The sequence below is a fragment of the Indicator indicator genome, chromosome 14 (assembly GCF_027791375.1).
Source record: "Indicator indicator isolate 239-I01 chromosome 14, UM_Iind_1.1, whole genome shotgun sequence".
Classification (NCBI taxonomy): domain Eukaryota; kingdom Metazoa; phylum Chordata; class Aves; order Piciformes; family Indicatoridae; genus Indicator; species Indicator indicator.
The window spans coordinates 26,724,218-26,749,600 of record NC_072023.1 but is presented as its reverse complement, the minus strand read 5'-3'; the positions used below and the strand labels follow the sequence as shown (position 1 = coordinate 26,749,600).

The 25,383-nt window shown below is 48.7% G+C and overlaps 1 protein-coding gene across 1 annotated transcript in view; it reads right to left on the bottom strand.

Moving 5' to 3' along the window:
* LOC128971530 (chromatin remodeling regulator CECR2) overlaps nucleotides 1–25,383 on the bottom strand; it is a 143,526-nt gene that overhangs the window by 20,345 nt on the left and 97,798 nt on the right. The window contains exons 3-8 of the mRNA XM_054387110.1: nucleotides 10,876–11,059; nucleotides 9,860–9,999; nucleotides 9,249–9,353; nucleotides 7,860–7,909; nucleotides 5,430–5,599; nucleotides 4,631–4,708 (exon numbers count right to left, since the gene is read on the bottom strand). Of these exons, the coding sequence (XP_054243085.1) occupies nucleotides 4,631–4,708; nucleotides 5,430–5,599; nucleotides 7,860–7,909; nucleotides 9,249–9,353; nucleotides 9,860–9,999; nucleotides 10,876–11,059 (727 nt within the window). The remainder of the gene's footprint in view (nucleotides 1–4,630; nucleotides 4,709–5,429; nucleotides 5,600–7,859; nucleotides 7,910–9,248; nucleotides 9,354–9,859; nucleotides 10,000–10,875; nucleotides 11,060–25,383) is intronic.

Below are 25,383 nucleotides of genomic sequence, written 5' to 3'. Positions count from 1 at the left end.
GGAATGAGAAGTGATGGGTTAGACAAGCTGAAACTCTGACAGGGATGCAGCATATCTCCCTTCTGGACAAAGAATTCAGGCTGTTGACACCCCTTTACAGCACCTTTACTCCTTCCAGCTAGCACAGCCCAGACTGGCAAGCATGAGCAGAGAGAGCTACTGATGAACCTGGCTCTGCTATAAAACACAGAATAGTTAGGACAGGAAAAGAGACTGGCACAGCCTTGCACCCAGAAGTCACTCGGATTGTTTTCCTTACCTGTTCAAAATAAGGCCTGATATATTTTTCTGTGCTAAGCTCTCCTGACCTGGCTCTGGTTTGTTTGTTTGGACAGTCTTTGTGCTGGGTCCCCCAACAAGTTTCTTCATTCAAGGACACCTGGCTCATTATTGCCCCACTTCCTCACCTTCTCACTGCCAGCAGGCTGCAAGCCTGTGTTTGACCCTACTTAGACTGTAGGCTTCCCGGGGCAGGGATTGCCTGCTCCTATTTCTCCAATAAAGTGCAGGTTATGTATACAACAGTGTGGAATTACCTTAATTGAGTTACAAACCAAATGAATCAGTCACACACCAGCCACTCCTACCTCTGACTTCTGCATAACATTAACATACATGTGCCTTATCAGCAGGGCATATCAACCAAAGAACCATGTGCACACCATTTTCTCCACCTCCATTTTCAGGGAATAACCAGCAACCACCACTTATGCAGAAAGCATTTCCTGAGGATTAGCAATCAGCTGGAGCCCCTTAGCTGCTGCTCAGACCATCAATTTCTCCAGGCCCATTATTAATCCCCAGAGAAAAAAAAAAAATCTGGCACCACGATTACTATTTTGTCCTTGTTTCATTTCCTACAAGTAGAATCTGGGGGTCTTTTGATAACCATTTAGAAATGTTGCCTGGTTTCACTGTACCTTCATTTCCCCCCTCTATTTCCCCTTCCTGTCCACAGCACTACTTTATAAGCTCCCCCTACAGCTCTCTGTGGATGAGCATTGAGTGTTACCTCCCCGTTTCCAGCACCATTAAGCGAATTATGCTTCAACCACCAAAAGCCACCAAGTGTCCAAGAGAGGCTGATAGGGTGACATTAGGACCATATCCTTGCATATAGGAAAAGAGCAGAGAGGAAAAGCATCTATTCTGTGCTGATCTTTGTAGGTGAACCCAACTGCACGATCTCATCACCAGGGAGCCCTGTGCTGCTTGTTTTGCATTTCAGATCTTCTCCAAACGCTGCTACTTCACTCTTCTGCTGCCTTCTTAAGGAACCCACATGCCTTTAGGTTAGCCAGCTTCTTCCTCACTTTCAATCCACAGTTAATTTCTCATCTCCTCATTCCATTCAATTATTCCCAGTCACGCTCTTCTGGGCAAACATAAATTCTCTTTTTCAGCCACATTCCAGCTTTTATGAGCTTCCTCAGACACTGATGCAAAACTCCCATGTTTGTGTAATTAGGTTAAGTGTTTCCTTTATAAAGCAATCCTTCAGGCTCCATAATCATTCTAGCTACCTCTCTCAGACCTTTTGTCCAACTGATCAATATCCAAACACCAGGATGCTCAGGACTGAAACTGTTACAGCAAGCACAAGAGATCAAGAACCTACTGAATCCAGTTACAGAATCACAGAATCAGCTGGGTTGGAAGAGACCTCCAAGATCATCAAGTCCAACCGATCACCCAAGCTCTTCATTTCCACTTCTGAGTCCTTTCCACGTACCTTTCTCAACTGCTCAACCATCCTATTTTCAACTACAGCACTACAAACAACTTCCTTTTAGGCCTGATCCTGACCACTGTCAAACAGATTTCCCCTAACTATCTTGATCCATCTTTAAATTGCAGTAGGAACCAAAACAATTCAGGTTTTGCAGCAAGTAGGAGAGAAAGAAGTGAGGAGGAACCAGCCACAAGAAGTTAGTACACCGTGTTATTTTATTGAGGATGTGACCATCAGCCTTTAAATTCTCCATCCAGTACACCTAAGCCAGTCTGGTGTGGCACATTGATTCCTTCAGCTATTGGTGCACAGATCAGACCTTCCCTTTCTCTGTATTCATACAATTGCCACCACTCAGATCCTACAAAACCACAAACACAAAATCCAAGCTGCAACGCTCGCACCAAGACCTCTCCAAGCCTGCAGAGTGCATTAAGCAGCCTATGTTGTGATGGGGCAACACTGAATCCATAGCACATTCCAGTGCAACCCACCATCAAAATGGCAACATTTAAAGCAAAGAAGAGGATGGCATCCTAGCAGATCGAGGAAGAGGAGGGAAGAGCAGAAACCACAAGCACAGCATAGCGAGCACTAAGGGCTGCAGCAGAGCCCCACATCTGTACTTGCTCCCTGCAGCACAGCAGCAGGGCTGGCAAAGGCTATTCAAGACACTTCAAGACTCAGCAACAGCCTGATTTGCAGAGGGCCCTACTGCCTGGGGTCCCACTTACACCCACTGGGGTTGTGTGTGCTTAACTCAGGTTTGAAAAAATAAGCAAGCACCAACTCCTACAAGATGTGATGGAAGGAGATGCCTCTTGGAATGATAAAAACAAGAATCTTAACACGAGCTAAACTTCCTTCCTGACCAAGGAGGTGGCAAAAGGACATTTCTCCAGCTTCCTCCCCGCTTGGAGCACACCACCAGCCTGCTGAGCTGCGGCCGCGGCATCACCACCTCCTTCCCTCCGCCAGAGAGCACTCCAGGACACAACATCGCTGCCGCCTCTGCCCACAGAAGTTTAGCAGGGCCAAACTTCCGCCGCTTGCTTTGCCCTCCAGACACTGAGTATCAGACTTCAGGGGCAGGAGGTACGGCTGCCCCGACCCTCTCCAGCCACACGCCCAGGCCCCTGTCCTCCAACGCTTCCCTGCTCTGGTTTCCTCAGCGCTGCCCTAATGAGGGTGCTGCTCAGGCAGCTCTCTAATGAGGAGCTAATCTGAACCACCTGTTGAGAAATCCCCCGCGGGATTAGGAGCCTACGGAGCAGTTCGATCTCGGACCAAAGCGACGTCCGGCTTGCAGAGTCAGGAAGAAGAGGTCACCCTTACACCGGGCTGAGGTTTTCTTCCCCAGACTTGCCTGCTGCTCACCCCTCGTGTGGCACAGAAGCCATCAGACATGCTGGCATCTTCCCTGGCTCCCCCGTGGCAGGGATGGCTGCCACGTCCTGCTGGGGAGCCGGCAGGAGCGGCGCCATCCTCTCACTGGCTGGCTCCCCATGCCCTGGCACAGCGGGTGCCAGGAGGGCCCCCCGCTCGCTGGAAATGTTTCACTGGCCCACAGGCAGCAATTAACAGCCCTCTGCCACCGCAGACCTGGAGCACCTGCGGTACTGATTAGCATCATTCAGGCTCCATGTGTTTCCCACTCCCCTCCTCCTCTGGGATTTCTGCTGCCTGCAAACAAACACGTGTTCCTGCGCTTCCTGCATAGTGGGATTTGCAGACAGCACTTCTGGCCCCAAACTGACCATCGCTGGGCTCTTATTTTCCTCTTGGCAGGCTTTTATCTATGGCATGATGAGAGATTCTTCCTTCCTTTTATTTATCTATTCTAAGTAATTCTATTCATTGCAGAGAGCTGTACTTTCTCCTTTGTTTCACGGGAAACCCTGTCCCTGACTCACGTAGAATACCCACTCCCTGCCATTTCATTTCCCAGGGTCTGACAAAACACCAGGTAACTACATTTTCATCACATTTAGTGAGAGGTTATGCCACAGCTAGATAGAATCAAGTCAGTTTTCCCCTCCAAAGCTAATCCGTTGCCTAACCGATTGCTTTGAGTAGCAGTTGCCAGTTAAAAGACCTTCCATCTCCACCGTACCATGCCCCTGGGCTGTGCCACCGTGACTGGTGGGGGCTGTGTGGTGAACTGGACTGGAAAGCTGATCCAGGTTAAAAATAACTCAGACCAAAGAAAAAGGTTATATTTAACTTCAGTCATCTCCTGGGGTCTGGTTCACTGCACAGCCCCGCAAAGCAGCAGCGCTGTTACGCTCGGGGGTGGAGAGGAGATGAGGGTGAAGAGGCATGGCAAGAGCCTTTCAGCCATCAAGGCTGGGGTTTGACAAGCATTCCTTTAGGCAGCCTAAATGGTGACTTCCATTTCCAGCTGACCATCTCCTAGCTCAGCACTGTTCTGCATCAGTCATTCTTCTCTCCCTCCGCGCTATCCGCAACCTCATGTGTGTGCAGCCTCACGTTTTTCCCCTTGGCTGGATTTCTGTCGTTTCCCTTTTTAAACCGGTTCTCCCAACCCTCTCATCCTTCTTCAACTTTTCTTTGAACTGCCTCGAATGTGCCAGCACTTTCACTGAAGTGGAATTCCCCAGGCTGAGTGCAGATTTCCATACACAGCTGCACCGGAGCCTGCAGCAGAGGCCGGCGGTTACCTCTTCCATCCAGAGGGCAGCACCTCCCTGCTGACCACAGAAAGGCCGAGTGTCAGCCTGCCTTTGACGGGCATTACCACCCATCTCCTCTTTCAGCACAAGCACTTTCAAACGACTCCTTCCCACTGAATAGCGATGCTGCAGTTGATTTTTTTTTCCCCCAGGAGGCATCTGCTCTGCCTCCCTCCATCGTCCTCCCCCTCGCACCCCCCCTCACCTCCTGCTTGATTGCTTTGATGGGCTGATGGTCAGACATCCACCTGGGAGAAAACTCTGTCCGCTGCAGACGCTTCTCCTGAAACAGGGTTGAGAATTGAGGGAAGGAAAAAGAAAGTGGAGGAAATTAGGGCACATCGATGATAGTGGCAGGAGAAACTCTGGGGGCTAGAAGTGACCGTGAAATCCCTATCAGCTTTACAAGGGAAGCAGAGAAGCAAACTGAACTCAATCCAAGAGCACCACGCTGACTGAAGCACCGTTTTACAAAGCCATCTAAAGGATCCTGTCCAAATCTGTCCCACCTGAGAACATTCAAGTTGACAGACAACACCCTTCGGAGTTCCAGGGCTCGAGCTGACTAGGCTAGGACATCTAAAGAAGTCATTGCTCCTTCAGCAGGGCCAGCTGAGAGACGGCAGTAAAAGTGGAATCGCAGGCAGTCTGAATAGAAAAGCTAGGCTGTAAATTGCAGCAGTTCAGAGGCAGACAGAGACTCCCTGCTAGCAAAACAGGGACACAGAACAGGGCTGAACACATCACTCCTTCAGTCATCCTACCTACACTGCCATGCAATCATCAACCAGATCCTTAAGTATTGACTCCAGCCCCGCCGTGGCGCAGAGCCTTTCTCCCCACACACAGTCTAAGCAGCCCCTGCATCCACACTTGCAGGCTGGAGGCAGGGGGCAGCAGGAGAGGTTGACAGGCTGCTTGGATTTAGGTCTCCTTCAGTGAGCAAACGTCCATGCTCTTGGAAGCAGTCAAGGAGAAGTAAACAGGATGTCACGTCTCCTCACCTTCTGTGCAATCATGTTGCAGATCTCCGGCAGGAAGTCTTCACTCAAGAGTTTGTAGAGCTGCCGCTCTCGAAGGGAAGTCCTCTCTCTGAAGCTCTCTGTGACCTGCCTCCACTCCTCTTCCGTCTGACACAGCAGCCACCATGTCCCACGGCCAGGCCCTTGGGACCCTTCAACAACATGAAAGAATGTTATCTCCACAGCATTTATGACTAACAACTTTTCTTTATCCTTGCTCTTCTCCTCTATTCAGAGCTCAGGAAGAGCAGAAGATACTGTCAATGGCCATGGTTACAGGAAACATCCTCTTTGCTATGGACCCAAAGCTCTCTTCATCCACCAGAAGCACTGCTACCTCCCCTAGTGACACTGAAAAAGTGATGCCAAGACACGGAGGAAATACACAGACAAAGAACTAATGGTGGCACTTTGCAACACATGGGTAGTGTGACATCCCTGTGGCAAGCCTCCCTTCCAGTTATGATGGACCAGAGAAAAGCATTTCATTTTTTTCTTGTAATAGGGGCTGTCAACCAGAGGAGGGCATAAAGTAATGTAAGTAACTGAATAAAAACATAAAAAAATAATGTTATTTGAAATAAGCTTCTTTCTCTCTTTTTTTTTAGCACTGCAAACCTTTGCTGTGGTGACTGAAGTGTCCCATTCTTCCCTAAATGAAACATTTTGTTTGCAGGCACTTAAAAGAACAGAAGGGGAAGTGAAGGATGGGCTTCATCAGGCTGCTAGATGAAGGGGAAGTTCCAAAAGTTCACATCCCATCCCTGCTTGATCCAGAGTGGGATCTAAAGCAGATAACCCACTGCTCTGAAGCATGGCCCAAGTACCAAGATACTCTGAGATGTTAAGCCTGGTGTGACACATTTCAATTTCAGTTGCAAAGGAAGGACTCTTGTGTGGTGGTTGAGACGCCCACCTCGAGATGAGGAATGTGGCTCCTGCTCTGCAAATGTTTACACAGAGAGAGCAAAGAAGCTCCAGGGGTTGCGACTTGCATGCTTCTGCCCCGAGATGCTCTCTAAGCAAAAAAAAAGGTTGTGGCCCATTTGGGGAGAGGGGAAGATGTTGGTTCAAAGCTCTGGGTTCTCAGCTCACTCTAGACTTTTGCAGAGCTAACAACTGGCTACTGGAGAGAAAACAACAGTCACCACCCCCACTGGCAGGTGTCATGCAGCTTCTCACCATATTTTTTGAGTAAATTAACCACAAAAAAATATAAAAGCAGACCAAAACAGAGCCCTTTTCTCTCTGAACCTGACCCTTTTGTGCCTTTTGTGGATCTGAGCTGACAGTGGCTCTGGCACACAAGCTATCAGGTTACTCCAGAACACCGGAAAGCTGCAGCCTCCCTCCAGCCACCTGTCCTCTATTGGAAACCTCTGTGCTGCAGTAGAGACACTGAGCAAGCATCTGTCAGCTCCAGGTCACAGGCCAGCCTATAACTTAACCCAGCCTCAGCTTCAGCTCAAGTTAATGCACTGGGGACTGGTAACTGAGCTGGTGAAGGACCAACCATGTGCTGGTTTCTGTTGCCCTGGCTATGTGAAGCCATCCTCTGCCCACCTGCAGTGGGGATCTTACCTGCATACTGCCCCCTGTGCCTGCTCCCTTGTTGCCTCTTTCCTTGCCACCTGCTTGTGGGTGACACATTTCAATAGCAGCTATCAATAAATAAGGCACTGCTTTGTGCCACCACAAGATTGCTCTGCAGCTGGAGGGGCACAGTTTGCTGGAAGGCAATGATTTGATAAAACCTCCAGCACCACACATACATTGCAGCCACCAAGAAATATAAAGACAAAGGGCAAAGGGAAGGAGGCATGGGAAAGACAATGCCACTCTTGCCTTTTGTTGTAGGGAAATGGGCAGGCTGAGCCCCTGGGTTATGTGGAAGCCAATGGATCCACGTTTATGAGTCACAGCCCTCTTGAACTCACTTTCACATTATGCTGCCAACTTGCTTTTTCTGCCTGGCTTGTAAATCCTTAGCTGGGTATCCCCAACACCTCCTTTACTGAGCTCATCAGAATCGAAAAGGTTCTTCCTTCCCTATCTTGGCATCACTGACTCCAGGCGGAAAAAAAGAACTCGCTGCAAACAGGGACTCCTGTTCACCTCATTCCTAGAGGAACAAGGGCCCATTTCCATCAACTTCAGTGAGTAGTTGAGCCCACAAGAACTATTGTTGGGTTTCTTCACACCAAACTAATCCTCAGTGAGATAGGAAGCCCACAGGTGCCCAGCCTCCCAGCTGAAAGGCAACCTGTAACACCAACCCACCCTTCCAAACTCAGCCCCAGCCACTAGCAGGAAGACTTTCCCTTTCCTGAGAAAGACTTCTCTGCAGGCTTTGATAATTTCAAAGTCCTGTTAACTGATCACGTCAACCCTGACCTCACAAAATGTCTTTACCATTTCTTATCTGAGTCTCACGGATTAGCAAATTCTCTTCTGCCTTCTCCCTGTCAAAAAACAAACAAAAAACAAAAAACAGAAAGAGAAGGAGTGAAACACTAAGTATATTACTTCACATCACTGGAATGAAGTCACTTCTGGGAAGAAGAATGGGTGATATAGGAATTCTTCAATGCAGGGCAAAACCGTGGAAAAAAACCACCATGCAGAACACAGAATCACAGAATGTTCACAGAAGGGACCTTGAAAGATAGAATCACAGAAGTGTCACGGTTGGAAGGGACCTCAAGGACCATGCAGTTCCAACCCCCGTGCCATGGACAGGGACACCTCACACTACAGCAGGTTGCCCAGAGCCACATCCAGCCTGGCCTTAAAAACCTTCTGGGATGAGGCTTCCACTGCCTCCCTGAGCACTCCTTCCTCACATCCAATCTGAATCTACCCATTTCTAGTTTTGCTCCATTCCCCCCATTTCCATCACTCCCTGACACCCTAAAAAGTCCCTCCCCAGCTTTCTTGTAGTCCCCTTCAGATACTGGAAGGCCACAAGAAGGTCTCTTCGGAGCCTTCTCTTCTCCAGACTGAACAGACCCAACTCTCTCAGCCTGTCCTCACAGCAAAGGAGCTCCAGCCCTCTGATCATCCTCATGGCCCTTCTCTGGACACCTTCCAGCACCTCCAGATCTTTCCTGTAATAGGGGCTCCAGAACTGGATACAATACTCCAAGTGGAGTAGAGGGAGAGAATCACCTCTCTTGCCCTGCTGGCCACACTTCTCTTGATGCAGCCTCTGGGCTAGAAGTGCAGACTGGTGGCTCATTTGAAATGCAGAACACAGAATGACAGAATGTTCACAGAATGTTAGGGGCTGGAAGGGACCTCAAAAGATCATCTACTCCAACCCCACACGTTCAACATATCTGTTTTTCACATATGGATCTATCATAGCTTCAGAGAATTTCAAAAAGTGAAGGCTACAGGCTGGAGCTTGGCAAGGACCAAACTTCAGTTCTTATGGGAAGCATCCCAGAATCCATACTGATTGAAGTGGCCAGGATTTTTGGCTTCAAGTATATAGCAGTGAAAGCTTTCTTTATCAGGAGCATATCCTTTAGTACTGCAGAGAAAAGCTGCATCCAAAGTGAGGTGGCTGGAAGAGCAATACCCAGTGCTTCACCAAACCTGGCTTCCAGCTCAGCCAGAAGTTTCTCTGAAGAGTGATCAAAGCTTCCACCAGGTTTGAGCTTGCTTCACTTCAGAGATGCATTGAAAATGTGGCTGCATGGTATATCTGTAATTCTTGGGGGATCCCCAGAAGTACATCGTATTTCCTTCTGGGAAGGTGTGCATTTTACATCTCTTGCAGGAATGACCTTTCCATACCTTAGCATATTTTCCTCCAGCAGTTTTTTCCGCTTTGGGGGTCGCCCTCGTCTCTTGCCTGTCTTCCCAGGAACGCTTGGGGTGTTTGTTTGCCCCCCACATCCCCTGAAAATGGCAAAACCATCATAAAGTATCTGCTATGCGAGGGAAGTGCAGCTGGCAGCATGGGAGAAGGGGCAGGGAAATCAGAACAGCTGCTAGGAACCCAACCAAAGGAGGGATTAAACCAGAGCAGCAATGAGACAGGGAGGGGCAGAGGGATTCCCACTGGCTGGGAGCCTGCTCTGGGAGCTGTGCGGGGCATACGGGGAGGAATGCGGTGGAGCAAGCAGCATGGCTTCCACAGCAGGCTCTGCTGGTGCCACAAAGGCTGCAGGCTGCCTCTGACACAATGCACGACGTGGGGCAGCTCGCAGTCTGCTTGGCAACTCCAGCCTTGCCCCTTGCTGTCCCGCCGCTCTCCCAGGCCCTCCCTGCACTGCTGCAGGCTGCCCCCCACCACCCTCTGACACAACAGCAGTCAGGCGGAGTCCCCTCCGGTCGGGCAGGCTGTGCCAGCCCCCCTCGCCCCCTGCACCCAGACACGGGGGAGCTGTGGGGGAGGCTGTTACCTGTCTGGAGCCAGCTCGCCGTTGCTCTTGCCCTGCACAGGCTCCTCCTTGTACATCCTGGTGCCATAGAAGTACCAGTACAGGGCACCGCTGCTGTCCTCGCCCAGCGGCTCCACGCGCAGGCTGTCGGCGTCCAAGCCCTACGCCCACCGGGAGTCCCCCACCAGACGGTGACAAGCAAAAAGTGGCCACATTGTAACACAAAACATGATGACACCCCCTCTGCAAACACCTCCCTCCCTCCCTCTTCCCCTCCCACCATGCCACAGCGGCACTACAGCTGCTCCTCAAGGCCAAGCTGGGAAAATGTTCCTCCAGCGGGAAAGCGACGACCGCGCCGTCCGGGAAGGGATTTAGATTGGCATCTCTAATTTGAATGGCCTCTCTCGTTTTAACATCTCATCTCTGGTGCTCTGACAGGGAAGGTCTAATTAGCGCTGGTGACAGTCACACACAGCCCTGAGAAGCTCCCTCCCCCCCCCCCAGCCCCTCCACCCTTCCCCCAGCTCCCCCAGTACACTTCAGCCCCATCCTTTCATCCCACACCATCCCTCAAGCAACGCAGTCTCGGCTCTCAGAGCCCTGCCATTACCATTGGAGCATCTCCAAATCCACTCTTCATAGGAAGAGTAGCCAACGGAGCCAATTTACTTAGCAACTGCTGTGTTGTGAATACATCTGTGCAGGGTATAGGCCCCAAGAGCAGTCCTGAGCTTTTGCCTTGGGTCCTCTGCAAGACAGAGGAGGAGATGGGCAACTCCTGTCCCATGGCACCATGACTGATTACCTGGCCTTAATATACACTTCACAGGATCACAGGATCACAGGATCACAGGATGTTGGGGGTTGGAAGGGACCTCTGAAGGTCATCGAGTCCAACCCCCCTGCCAGAGCAGGACCACAAAATCTAGTACAGGTCACACAGGCACTTAATACCATCAACTCCTTTCTGCCTAGAAAGATTCACTGATCTGGCCCAGCTCCACACTTTGTCCCTTTCCTGCCACCCAAAGCACCTTAAGGAGGTCGAAGACATCATCAGCGTCGAGGCGGTAGTCACAGAGTCGGTGCAGGATCTCCACCCGGGTACGCAGGGGCAGCTCCTGGAAGGTGGACTCCCGCAAGGGGTTGGGTTTCCCTTCTTCCAGCTCCCAGCGGTAGTTGATGATGTCCTCCAGGTAGCTGTGAAACGTCTGGGATCTAAGCAAGGAAACAAAGTCCCCACACACTCAGTGTAGAGCTTGCCAACGCCAGAGACACCTGATGCAACAAAGCAACCCACACCACCACGATACACAGACAGCTGACGCCTGAAGGAAAACTGTGCCCCACAGTAGCTATGGTTAGGTGCAGCTCTATGAGATCATACAATCATAGAATGGTTAGGTGCAGCTCTGTACAGTCATAGAATGGTCTGGGCCAGAAGGGACCTCCAAAGCTCATCCAGTCCAACCTCCCTGCAGTCATCAGGGACATCCTCAACTAGATCAGGTTGCCCAGGGTCTCGTTGAGTCTCACCTTGAACATCTCCAGGGATGGGGCCTCAACCAGCTCCCTGGGGAACCTGTTCCAGTGTTCCACCACCCTCATAGTAAAGAACTTGTTCCTAACATCCAATCTAAATCTGCTTTTCTCCAGCTTAAAGCCATTGCCCCTTGTCCTGTCACTGCAGGCCTTTGTAAACAGACTCTCCCCATCACTCGTCAACTCCCCTGTAACTCAGCTTCCCAAACCACAGCAATCTCATTTCAACACCACAGGATTTCACATTACACACACACAGCTTACAGGACTCTGCATTACTGTTATTTCTTTCCAAGTTGAAACAACAAACTAAATACAATGCCAACTCAACCTCAGCCCCTTCCTATCCCAATAGGCAGTGCCTTGTGCTAGTATCAACATTGACCATTTATTAAAATATGGAAGCCAAAGAGTCTGATTCCTTTCATCCTCTCCCCATTTCAAGCAGCTTTCCATTCGCTCCTTGCATCTGCTGTTGCCAAACGTGCTCCTCTCTCTGCCTCTTAAGTAGTTTTCCATGCACTGGTTCAGTGCCTTGAAACTTTCCATAGCCTATTGTCTCCTCCCCACTTGGCTGCTGTATGCTTCCCATACACCTATGGGAATGTCCCTATTCCCCTCTCCTTTCATCCATCCCCAAAGGTGTTGCCACTTTCTGGCCATTCCTTCACCAGTGGCTTTGGCACAACACCTGCACAGCTTGTTTAATGGATGTGGCTTGGACCTTGGCAAGGTCCAACAAGGCTCATTCCCAACATGAGCACACCTCCCAAAGAGGGTTCAGCCCAGGGGATTCTCACCTCTCTAGTCTCCCAGATGATCAAGCTGAACACTCAAAGTCTTCAACATTGCTACTAAATGATCTTTCTCATTTTCTAGCTGGGTCACATCAAGTCCCTCTTTTGTTCCCAGCAGTTAACCATATAACTCAAGGAAACACACATTTCTTGCCCTCCTCTGGTGTTGAGGGTAAATGTCTCCATATAACACACATTAGCCTGCTAATGGAGCTTAAGGCTAAAAGAACGCCTGCCCATATTTTAATGAATCTTAAGTCCTTGCTCTCTCTGCTGAGAATTTCAGGAGAGGGAATAAAAAAGGGCTGAAGAGACCACATGAGGTGGTCTCCAAATTTTTTAAGAGCTGTCCTGAGACTTGCCACACTATCTCATCCTGTTTGAGTTGTGTACCCTGAGCACAGAAAAGGGACCCCCTCCAACATGCCCCAGTCATTTTTGCACACAAGGGAAGTCCATATGCCAGCAAGAACACCACTGGGTACACATTCCCACCAGCTCTCAAAAAGGCAGCTCAACTTGATAGGTTTTTGGCACCAATGGATTACTCTATATGATTAATGGAACCATGCCAGCACTACAGCGCTGCATTTGCCTGGGAAATTGCGAACTACTACAAAGGCTATTATTTTGTCACAAAGAGATAGAGAAGTGCAATCCAGCTGAAGAAAGATTGTTAAAAGTCAACAAGAAGTCAGCTCTTTGAGAGGGAGCTCAGAGACTGGATGTCTTTTGCAAGGACCATGACTGGACAGCGACTGCAAGAACCAAGGAACAGATGCTACAGGATTCCTCAAGCCACATCCACCTGGCAGTGTTCCCCTTCCTCCTCAAGTGGAAAAAAGTTGACACCACCACCCCACAAATCATTCTCCACCAGTCTGCTTCTTTCTGATGTCAAATACAAGCTGAGCTCCTCTCACCAGAGGAGTGTTAGCAGCCCCCTGCTTATATCTAATGACAGGTGCTGAACTTACCTGGGTCTAGTGCTGCCTCCAGTAGCCTGGAGTTTGCTCTTTCCTGCATGATCCAACCAAAGCGTTTCCAAGAGCCATTCTTTCTGCTCCACTAACATCACCAATCAAAAAACGCAACTTACAGAACCACAGAATTGTCAGGGTTGGAAGGGACCTCAAGGATCATCCAGTTCCAACCCTCCTGCAATGGGCAGGGACACCTCACACAACAGCAGGTTGCTCACAGCCACATCCAGCCTGGCTGCAAAAACCTCCAGGGATGAGACTTCCACCACCTCCCTGGGCAACCTCTTCCAGTGTCTCACCACCCTCATGGGGAAGAACTTCTTCCTAACATCCAATCTGAATCTACCCACTTCTAGTTTTGCTCCATTCTCCCTACTCCTATCACGACCTTACATTACAGTCTTATCATTACAACAATCCACTTCAGTGATGAAGTTCAGTCAACAAAGGAGGACTGGCTTTTATGAAATTATTTCTGTGCTGCCTCAAGTGCTAACTTAAGGATAAAGACTCCAGCAATTATCCTTTTTGAAAATGAAACATTCTATGCACGTACAGTAGCAATGCATTCCAGCAGTGTCTTCCTCATATACTTCAAGACCCAATGTATCTTCCAGCAGGAAATGTGCACTTGCAGCCCAGAAAGCCAACCAGAGCCTGGGCTGCATCAAGAGAAGTGTGGCCAGCAGGGCAAGGGAGGTGATTCTCCCCCTCTGCTCCACTCTGCTGAGACCCCACCTGGAGCACTGTGTCCAGCTCTGGAGCCTCTATTACAGGAAAGATCTGTAGGTGCTGGAAGGTGTCCAAGAAGGGCCATGAGGATGATCAGAGGGCTGGAGCTGCTCTGCTATGAGGATAGTCTGAGAGAGTTGGGGCTATTCAGTCTGGAGAAGAGAAGGCTCTGAGTAGACCTTCTTATGGACTTCCAGTATCTGAAGGGAGCTACAAGAAAGCTGGAAAGGCCCTTTTTAGGGTGTCAGGGAGTGATAGGACTGGGGGGAATGGAACAAAGCTAGAAATGGGTAGATTCAGATTGGATGTTAGGAAGAAGTTTTTCCCCGTGAGGGTGGTGAGACACTGGAGCAGGTTGCCCAGAGAGGTGGTGGAAGCCTCATCCCTGAAGGCTTTTAAGGCCAGGCAGGATGTGGCTCTGAGCAGCCTGCTGTAGTGTGAGGTGTCCCTGCCCATGGCAGGGATGTTGGAATTGGATGATCCTTGAGGCCCCTTCCAACCCTGACAATTCTGTGATTCTATGAAGGACTTTGAGTTGTCAAAAAGTGCAATAGAAGATTATCTTGATTGTTTTTTTAAGAGTGCTGTTTGACCACACAGCTGAAGCCATTGGATTAAAATAATGAAAGAAACACAGATTTGATCAGCTTTCAGAACAGAAATAGTGATGAGAGGGACAGGGATCTACTTAAGAGAGTCAGAGGGAGGGCTACAAGGATGACGAAGAGATGATGATGGAGCACTGCCTGGTGAAGAGAGGCTGAGAGCCCTAGGGCTATTTAGTCTGGAGAGGAGAAGACTGAGAGGGGATCTGATCAATGCCTATCAATAGCTGAGGGCTGCGGGTCAGGAAGGAAGGGACAGGGACAGCCTCTGCTCACTTCTGCCCTGAGATAGAACAAGGGGCAATGGAGGGAAACTACAGCACAGGAGGTTCCACCTCAACATGAGGAAGAACTTCTTCACTATGAGGGTCCCAGAGCACTGGAACAGGCTGCCCAGAGAGGTTGTGGAGTCTTCTTCTCTGGAGACTTTCAAGACCCATCTGGATGCCTTCCTGTGCAACCTGTGCTGGATTCTATGGTCCTGCTCTGGCAGGGGGGTTGGACTCTATGATCTCCAGAGGTCCCTTCCAACCCCTAACATCCTCTGATCCTGTGAGAACATCCTTTCCTGAAAGCAGGAAATCAACATCACTATCTGGGTGCTTGATCTGTCACAGAAGAGGAACGACTGTGAGATCTCAGAGCATTCAAGCTTTGACTCCCTGAGTACACTTGTTCAGCTTTGCCCCAGCTCCAGGCAGAGTGTTTCATCAGATCTGATACCAAAGCTCTGTCTATTTCCAACAAAACTGATTGAAAACCCCATTTTCCCCAGGATCCTGAAAAACTAGCTGCTGACATGGGATGCCAGGAAGAAGCAACAAAGCAAGAGGGTTTTACCTGCTTCTATTTCTCTGAATAATTTGGTTTTTCTACCAAACCTGAGGCAGGCATGGATCATTGATACTTTTACTGCCTGTAGGAGTTTACTTACCTTGGTCTCTACCATTTTGGCTGCTCTCACAAGAAAACTGATCCAGGAAGCCCTTCAAATCCAGCAGATCACCTGAAATCTTTGCCTGTGTAACTCTCCTTCCCCCTGGGGACTGACTCTGTTGACTTAACCAGTTTGGTTTGGATTTGATTTCCATGTCAGTGCCTAATAGTAGAAATTTTCACGGCCCACCCCAATGTTCCACACATTACAAGCTCTGTTCTTAGCAGAGTTCCTACCCCCATCAAATTTCAAAGACAGCTACTGTGCATTTGTCCTTTTGAATAAGGCTAGAAATGAGAACCAGAGATGGGAACCAGATGTCTCAAGGCACTCCCAATCACTCTCCATCTTACCCAATTTATATTTTCCCTCTTAATGGGGCTGGCTTTTTATCTCCAGAGGTGCTCGTCCTCAGCCTGTCTGCCACACCTAGGGTCAGTCTCACTTTATCTTGCCTCTATTAAATTTCCTTGGAAAAGGAAATTGGAGAAGAGGAAATCTGGAGGAGAAAATCTGCAGGGAGCACAGCAACCTGGGAAGAAGCCTGCCCTTGGGGTTCCTTACTGTACAAAGCAGAAATACTCAAGACTAAGTGTCTGACATGATCCAAAAAAATTCAAACCCAAGAATCAGACAGACAGGGGCCAGCAGTGGAATGGCCTCCATGGAATTTGTCAAAGACCCTTTTTCAAAGCTCACTGATAGGACAGTGATACATCTCCAGGTGTAACGAGTCCTACAGTCTCTGCTGCAGGTGAGAGACTCAGAAAACCTTTCTGCAGGTGGGAAGAAAATAGCAAAGTGATCATTGATCTGAGAAGACAGATTGGATGTTAGGAAGAGGTTCTTCCCCATGAGGGTGGTGAGACACTGGCAGAGGTTGCCCAGGGAGGTGGTAGAAGCCTCATCCCTGGAGGTTTTTGCAGCCAGGCTGGATGTGGCTGTGAGCAACCTGCTGTTGTGTGAGGTGTCCCTGCCCATGGCAGGGGGGATTGGAACTGGATGATCCTTGAGGTCCCTTCCAACCCTGACAATTCTATGATTTATGTCTCTTCTCCTGAGGTTCTTAGCATCACTGAGATTTGTAAAAACACTCAACCAACAGAGGCAATGTTAGTCAGCACAGTGTCACAGTGTCTGGGTTGGAAGGGATCTCCAAAGGTCGTCTGGTCCAAGTACCTCTGCAGTCAGCAGGGACAATCTTCAACCAGATCAGGTTGCCCAGAGCCTTGTCAAGCCTCCCCTTGAATATCTCCAGGGATGGACCCCCAGCCACCTCCCTGGGCAACCTGTTCCAGTGTTCCACCACCCTCCATGTCCTACAAATGGGAGTATTCCCAAAGAGGGTGAATTGCTACATGGCCAGATTCTGTCTCAGTGAATGTATGCCAAGGATAGGCAACTATGTCCTGAAAGTACATTGAGGGTCTCAGAAAGAATTTAGAAAAAGGTGTGAGATGATGGGCCATGTCTGTCACCATATCTCAACCACTTCTACCTCTTCCTGCCTCCATACAGCACAAGCAGCTCATTAACCAAGGGAAAATACTACAGAAATGATCTACAAAAGGTCAGGAAAGTTACCTTAGAGTACTCTGTAACTGTAAAATTTCACCCTTCCCACCAAGAGTCTTTCACCCCAACTTCACTAGCATCATTAATAGTTCAGAAACCTGAGACAAAGTTCCCCTCACTTGTCACAACATCACTTACTTTGCAGTGGCCATCTGATGTGCAAAGCAATTTGGACAGCTGTAGTAGGCAAGTGGTAGAATAGGTGAACATTGAAACATCCCAGATGGATGCAGGTGATTTCTCATGAGCCAGATGAGAAATCATCTGCAGAGATGTCCAGAGAAGGGCCATGAGGATGAGCAGAGGACTGGAGCTCTTCTCCTGTGAGGACAGACTGAGAGATTTGGGGTTGGACAGGCTGAGAGATTTGGGGTTGTTCAGTCTGGAGAAGAGAAGGCTTCTTGTGGCCTTCCAAAATCTGAAGGGGGCTACTGAAGGGGGCTACAAGAAAGCTGGAGAGGGACTTTTTAGGGTGTTGGGTAGCGATAGTACTGGGGGGAATGAGGGGAGATTCAGATTGGATGTTAGGAAGAAGTTCTTCCCCAGGAGGGTGGTCAGAGACTGGAAGAGATTGCCCAGGGAGGTGGTGGAAGCCTCATCCCTGGAGGTTTTTGCAGCCAGGCTGGATGTGGCTTTGAGCAACCTGATGTAGTGTGAGGTGTCCCTGGCCATGGCAGGGAGGTCGGAACTGGCTGCTCCTTGAGGTCCCTTCCAACCCTGACAACTCTGTGATTTTTAGTGTTGTCCCTGGCTGTGCTCTGAAAGCACAGGGGCATGGGCAGAGGTCCCTATCTTTCTTTTTTTTTTAATTACTAGAAAGGAGGTCAAAGCTGAATTTCACTTGCATTTGAAAGTTTTTCTCATACTTTGTGGACCTCTGCACACACAAAAGGAATCTGGAGCACAGGGAAGGACCTGACCTAGCACATCAGTGTCAAAGGGGAGCAATAGCAGCACAGAATCCACAAAAGCACCAGCGAGGATGCATCTCAAGTTGCTTATGATCTTTAGTAGCAGCTGCAAAAAAAAACCCAGGTCATAAAGAAGACAGGAGCAAGCTGAAGGAGGGGCTCCTCTCCAACATGGGCATCAGGGTTGAGAAGAGTCAGAGGAATGATACAGCCCCTGAGAGCTGAGTGCTGCAGCCCAGCCATCTGCCAGCCCAAAGAGGGAGGGAGGTATCTCTGTGCTCCAAGACAGGGGAGCTGAGGACTCCTCCCCCTGCCTGGTGATCCCAGTTTGGCAGTCTGCCTCTGTGGCAGCTTCACCTGCTCACAGGAGAGCCTGGTGGGTTGAAAATTCCCCTCAATATTACATTTGCCAGAGCAGCTCAGTTGGAAACAAATGAAAGTTGTATTTACAAGCAAAACTACAATCTACAAGGGAATGCAATGAATTTGTACGAGATAGCCAGCATTTGCAGTATTTACAGGTATTTACAACTGAGAAACAGCACAAGAACTCCCCTGGCCAAAGACCGGGGGAGCTGCAACAGCTTCTCCCCAGCCCCTCTGCTCCTCTCCCTACCCCCCTGTACACAAAAAGGGACAAGAGAAAAGAGAAGTTGTTTTGTTATTGCCCATCACAACAAAACAGTGCAGCCAAGGTCAAGCAGCAGTGAGTTAGTCTCTCCCAGAGCAAAGAAAAGAGAGAGAGAGAGATTGTTTTGTACTGGTTTATGTCTGCTATCTTCTCCAATGGGATTGTTTAGAACTATCATTATTTTCCTTTTTACACCCAATAGTGATTTTTTTTTTACATTTTACCACTTTCTGTTCAAGATCTGTGAAGCATTTTTAAAGGCATAGCCTAAAACTACCACAGAGAGGTTCTCTTCCCCTTACTAAGGGATTTTCATACATGTGGCCATGTTGCTGTTGGAAAAAGCAGCTTGGTTGGCAGGCAGGGTAAAGCTCCCATCCCACTGCTTGTCTCCATGCCTGTCTTCCTGGATGGGCTCCTTTGAGATCTCTGGAAGCAAGGGTGAATTTCACAGGGTTGATGGGATAGACTGAAAAATCTGGTTGGAGCTTCTGGGAAGAATGCATGGGGGACACACACACACACATCTGCACTTAAAGACCCCAGTCCCACAGGCACCCTGTAGGGCAAAGTCAAGGTGAAATGCCTTCTGAGCAAACCCAGCAAGCCTTGGGGCTGGAGTTACATGTACAGACACAGGGATGGGTTTTTTTTTTTTTCATCCTCATGCTCAGAGGACTTCTAGTTTTAAAGCCTCCAAAGCAAATCAAACCTTGGCTGGAAAATTCTCAACAAAATCAAACCAAAAGCCACAAATGCAAACCCAACCCCTGCTTCAGCAAGACAGCCCCTGTGTCAGTCTGTACTTTCCACAGGCAGGGTGCCATGGTTTGAGTGTGGAATTACTGTTCCAGCACACTTCTCTACCTGGTCTATTGATGCCAATTTTGTTCCAAGCCCCACCCTGCCCCTCCACTCCCCTCAACAACAACACAAAACCCCACAACAGTCCCCAAGCCCCCAATCCTGTGAGAGTAAAACTTGGATTGAGAGGAAAAATTGGATTAAAAGAAACATTAGGACAAAGAGTTGGAAATATTGGAGACCAAAATCTCTCAAGGATGCTCAGATATTGCTGGCGCACAGAGATCAGCCTTCTGAAAGTTCAGATGCCAAATGATTGCCTGGACCCACCAGGTAGAATATCTATCATATTGACAGTGTTTGAAGTCTCTTGTTTCATTTAATTTGCAAAATGCAACAGCAGAGTAAATACTGGAATGCTCCTGAGCTAAAATGGCAAGCTTGATGTCTGATTCCAGGGAATATGCTGTTCCCTGCTTGAGATTAAAACCAAGAACCCTGACAAAACCAGAGGAGGACAGAGATTAGCAACAACAATAGAGCTCCTCCATCTCCTGCCCAAGACTAGTATGTGGAAAACAAGACTGCAAGAGCTCAGGCCTTCCCTTCAAGACTATAGAAACAGGAATGTAATTATTCTGATAGTTCCTTTTACAGAATCACCCAGTAAGAAAAATGACAGGTGATATTTCTGTCTGGTAAAAGCTTTAAAAGCTGAGAAAGACTTGGACTCCATCATACACCCAGCATAAGCATTGCTGCTTTTACAAGGTTCTCAGTAATAAGTGGAAAAAAACCCCCAAACCAAACCAAACCTTCTTGGGCATCCAATCCACAGCACATGAGAGAATTGGCTTTGCCTCTGTGATCTCTCTAGTTACAAGAAACAACAAGAACAAAAAAAAAAAAATCCAGGTCTTTTTAGAACAGATGTTTTATCATGGAATTAATTTTATGGACTGAAGATATTTTCCCTTATGGGCTGGCACCTTTTAAGTCCTGTATTGGCAAAAAGACACCAGCTAGGCTTGGGAGTCACTCAGGTGTTAATGAGAGCATTAACTGACAGATGGCATTCAAGATATTTCTCTCCTCGCCAATGAAGAGGCTTCTTTGCTACAGCAGAGATCAGAAAAGCCTAATTCTTAACAGGCACACAATGCCTTGGCACAAAGGCAAGCCCTCTAGAAGGTAATGGGGAAGGATTCAGGGTTTGCTGGGATGACCTCAGTCAAACATCATTAACAGGGTCAGAAGAAGCAAAGACTATTTCAGAAGGGAAAAAAAAAATAATTTAAGGGCTCCCATGATCAATCTATCGTGGCTTGTCAGAAAGAGAAAGCTTAGGCTGACCTAAGAAGCAATATGAGTTACTACTACCAGCCTGACCTTGAGCTCTCATCTAACAATGGAGACTCTTTCTTTTTTTTTACTGTATTAATGAGCTTTCTGATCTGAGGTGGGGGAGGAAACCTTATGGACCAAGTTGTACTTTACCTTCAAAAAATTTACTCTACTGAGAAGCTAAATCAGGCATGATTCAGGGAGGGGAAAAAAAAAAAAAAGATATTCCTGCATCCTTCTGGGAGAGAAAAGGGTTAGGGAAGTATATTGTCCATTTCCTTCCAAGCCCTCTGCCTGCTTCTTGCTCAGAAGGTGCACAATTCAACAGAAAGCATCCTTAGACCACGGGCCAGCTTGTCATCAGAGAAATCATAGAATTGTCAGCATGGAAGGGACCTCAAGGATCATCTATCTTCCAACCCCCAGCCATGGGCAGGGACACCTCACACTACAGCAGGTTGCTCAGAGCCACATCCAGCCTGGCTGCAAAAACCTCCAGGGATGAGGCTTTCACCACCTCCCTGGGCAACCTCTTCCAGTGTCTCACCACCCTCCTGGGGAAGAACTTCTTCCTAACATCCAATCTGAATATACCCATTTCTAGTTTTGTTCCATTCCCCCCAGTCCTATCACTCCCTGACACCCTAAAAAGTCCCTCCCCAGCTTTCTTGTAGCCCTCTTCAGATCCTAGAAGGCCACAAGAAGGTCTCCTCAGAGCCTTCTTTTCTCCAGACTGAACAGCCCCAACTCTCTCAGCCTGTCCTCAATCAGATTGACTCAAGGGCAAAATTGTAGCAGAGAAAAATGACCAAGAAGCTGAAGATCCAGTGGAATCATGACCCTGAGCATTAACATCCACATTTCCATCCCAACTCAACTAGCAGCACCATTGTCCTGCACCACTGGCAAGGACAGACTTCACAATTTCCAGCCTGGGATAGTCACAAGGAAGCAGGAACTCCTGGCTGCACCAACTGCAAGGCCCAGCCCTGGCAGAGCCCTTGGGATGAAGGAAACACCCAGGCTCATCCTGCTTTTCAGCAAGCAAAAGGAGGCCAGCTGACATTAACAGACCCTGAACGAGACCATGAAATGGGGAGGGGAAAAGATAAAACCCCCAAACCTCTAGAGTGAAGTTTCTCCTCCCTGAGTCAGAAAGAGAGCAGATTGCTAAAGACCATCACAAGGCATGTGCAGGCCTGCCTCTTGGCCTCCACCCCTAGCTACACCTTGTTTTCTGACCTTGCCCAAACCTCAAGCAATTCTGTAGCTAACCTGTGTGGCCATCAGGATCAGTGGCAATGAAAGGGAGGAGAAAGACACCTAAAGAACTGAGCAGATGGATTGCAAAACGACCTTTGCCTTCACCACTGCTGAACAAGGAAAGAGCCTTTCTACATCACAAGCAGGGCTTTGTTTCAAAACATAAGCATCAAAAAAAAAAATAGCTGGTTAAGGAATTGTCAAATAGCAGCAGCTCTTCCCTGGTCTAATTTCTGGATTGGGCAGTCTGAAACCTACGTGCTGAGAGATTTCCACACACATGAAAGACGCTCTCAAGCCTTCCATAAAAGCAAAGGGCAGCAGAGTAACTTTAACACTTTAGCAATTCCTGTCCCCTGCCCAGCATTTGTCCACCCATATGTTGCTTCCAGAGCTCAAATGTGGCACTGAGATCACCCCCAAGAATATGCTGAATTGATGCTCAGAGTTCTGAGCAGGGTTCTGGACCTTTCCTCCAACATGAAGGGTTGCTCTATCTTGCTAAGAAAATCTAAATTCGCGTGCTGGGTGCTGGGGAACCAAATGCCTTCCCAGCTGGATTCCTGAAGTGTTCATGTTTAGGAGAGAGAAAAAAAAATCACCTAAGAAAACCCAAGGCTGTCAGCAGCTCCTGCTCCTTGCCTTCCTCCATCCTACCTCAAGTGATCTTCCATACAATGAAAACTGGGGAAGCTGGAAGGGGAGCTGGCAAATATGCTGTATCCCACATAGAAGCAGAATAGGAACAGCTATGGAGCGAAGCAGTGTCTCCAGGGAGGCAGTGAGAATGGAGAGCTGATGTGGGCTGTCTGGTCTAATAAGGGATCACACCACAGGAGCATGTGCTGGCTTGACAGAACCAAGTACAGCCACTTAACCTGGGTATGACAGCTGAGGTGGGAACATTGCTTTGCTACCCCCAAAAAAGGGGAGAATGAAGGAAGGAGAAGCCACAAGGTCACCACAGCTACCCACAGTTCAGGGAGGTTCCAGGTCTGCCTGTGCAGGCTTTTCCTTCCAGCCATGGCAGAAAAATCAAGCAAGCAAAGAAGTTTCTAGCTTGGGCTCTTTAGCACTTCTAGACCACGCTCATAAACTCTTGAATGAGATGGAGATGTTCTTTTTTCCCTGCTGCAGGCTGATCCAAGCTGCCTTCTACCCCTTTTCCATCACACAAGGGACAAAAGGCAGCAAGCGCACCCCTCCAGAAGGAGATGCCAGCTGGAGGAACTCATCTCATGTGCCAGTGTGGCAAAAAGGCATGCCCTGATCTCCCCCAGCCTGTGATCCACGCTTCCCCTGTGGTTCAGATTTCATCTATCAAGCACGCTCCACCTGATGCAGCTGCTGTGAGTGGGCGGCTTTGGTCACGCTGCTGAGAAAAGGCAGAAAAGCAGCAGAGGTACCAGCACAGACACCACACTGTCCTGCATTGGCTTCTCCTGAAAAGGCTCTTCCCTTGGGCTGGCAAATGCCAGGGACAGGCAGGAGTGCTGGGATAAATGTCTGTTTGATCTCCTCTCCTCCAGTCACCCTGGATTTTTTCCCTGCTGCCAAGGCAGCTAATCAGTGCTCTGTGACCCCTGTTAATTGGGCTGCGTGAGAGAGGAAGACAGCGCCGGCAGGAGAAATCACACATACCTGTTACTTTGAACTGTCCTGTCATTCTCATCTTCCTGCCTTGCAGGAGCTCCAAGCACCCTCATGTGAGCCAAGACTGCTCTATTTTTGTCACCAGCCCCAGGATCAGCAGGAAGGGGCCACAAGTGCTTCCTATGTGTCCTCCCTCTAACACCTCAAAGTACAGGGATGAAAAAGGGAGGCATGGATTTTGCTCCTCCCTATGAGGAAATGAAAGTGACTTTTGCTGAGGGGAACAATCTGAAGGCCCTGATGGCCATTCTTCTACCTACACCCAGCTGCTCCTCACTGCCCTCATCCACCTCCCTATTGCTTCCCCTCTCCCTTCCCCACCTCCCTCCCCAATACCAGGCAGGAACAAGCAGATGCCCAGTATCCATTTCCCTGTCTCCAGGGACCAGCAGCCTATTTGTCCAAATAAGCCAGAGATAGAAAGTGACTGGTGTGAAGATGTGAAGCATTGGAGGAAAGAGGGGTTAGGTTTGCCAAGCCTGGTGGATTATGCAGTGCTTGGAGGATGAGGAAATCACATATGGTTAACTAGATGCACACTGGGTGCGGGGGCGCATTTGAAATCGAGGTGGAAGCAAGGGCTGCTTGTGTGGTTTTGTTCTCTGATCAAGGACAGCAAGAAATAGGTATCTGAGCAGCAATAAAACCAGAGGAGCCAGAATCATCCCAAACATGGGCTGAAGGTGGGGGGTACTGAAGGAAGAGAAAGTCCTGGGGGCAAAAGGGATGAGCAGGAGGACCCAGATTCAGAGAATATTAATGGGATTAAAATATATATTGCTAGCTCAACCCTTCCTTCAAACTCAATGAGTCTCTGCTCAGACTCTGTGAAGATCTAGTGTGAGGTGGCCCATGGCAGGAAGGGGTGGAACTAGATGATCCTTGAGGTGCCTTCCAACACCAACAATTCTGTGATCCTGTGGTCTGTGCTTGCAATGCATGTAAGGGTTTTGGGGTAGTGCTATGGGCAGAGAAACAGAAGTCTCCTCCCTGCTCTACTGATGCTGTCATTTGAATGACAAATCAATGGCTTGGATAAGTGGATTAAAAAGGGGTGGAAAATAATTCTGCTGCAAGATCCTGAAACATCACTGTGGTGAGCAAACAGCATTGCCCTGGCTATCAGTCAAAACATGAATTAAGGTAGAAATACATGAACAGAAAATACTGTTTATCTTGAGTGAAAGCAAAGAAATAATTAGAGAGGGTTTTAAATGGTCTTTTTCCTTAATTGCAATGGTGTAAATATGATTAATTAAGTGTCATGGTGCTGTTTTACATGGGCATTGTTGAGGTTGATTCAGGATGTCCCGTTCTGGAGCCCCTATTACAAGAAGGATCTGGAGGTGCTGGAAGGTGTCCAGAGGGGGGGCAACTCTGGGGGGAATGGAACAAAACTAGAAATGGGGAGATTCAGATTGGATGTTAGGAAGTTCTTCCCCATGAGGGTGGTGAGACACTGGAAGAGGTTGCTCAGGGAGATGGTGGAAGCCTCATCCCTGGAGGTTTTTGCAGCCAGGCTGGATGTGGCTGTGAGCAATCTGCTGTGGTGTGAGGTGTTCCTGCCCATGGCAGGGGGTTGGAACTGGATGATCCTTGAGGTCCCTTCCAACTCTGACAATTCTATGACTCTATGGTTCTATGTTCACACCAGAGATATGTTTAAATACACCTGCCCAGCTTTGCCAACACTTCCAACCCCACAGACACTCTTTACTTCACTGTTTTTTCAGTTTTACCTTGAAGACACTGCCCTGAAACCATT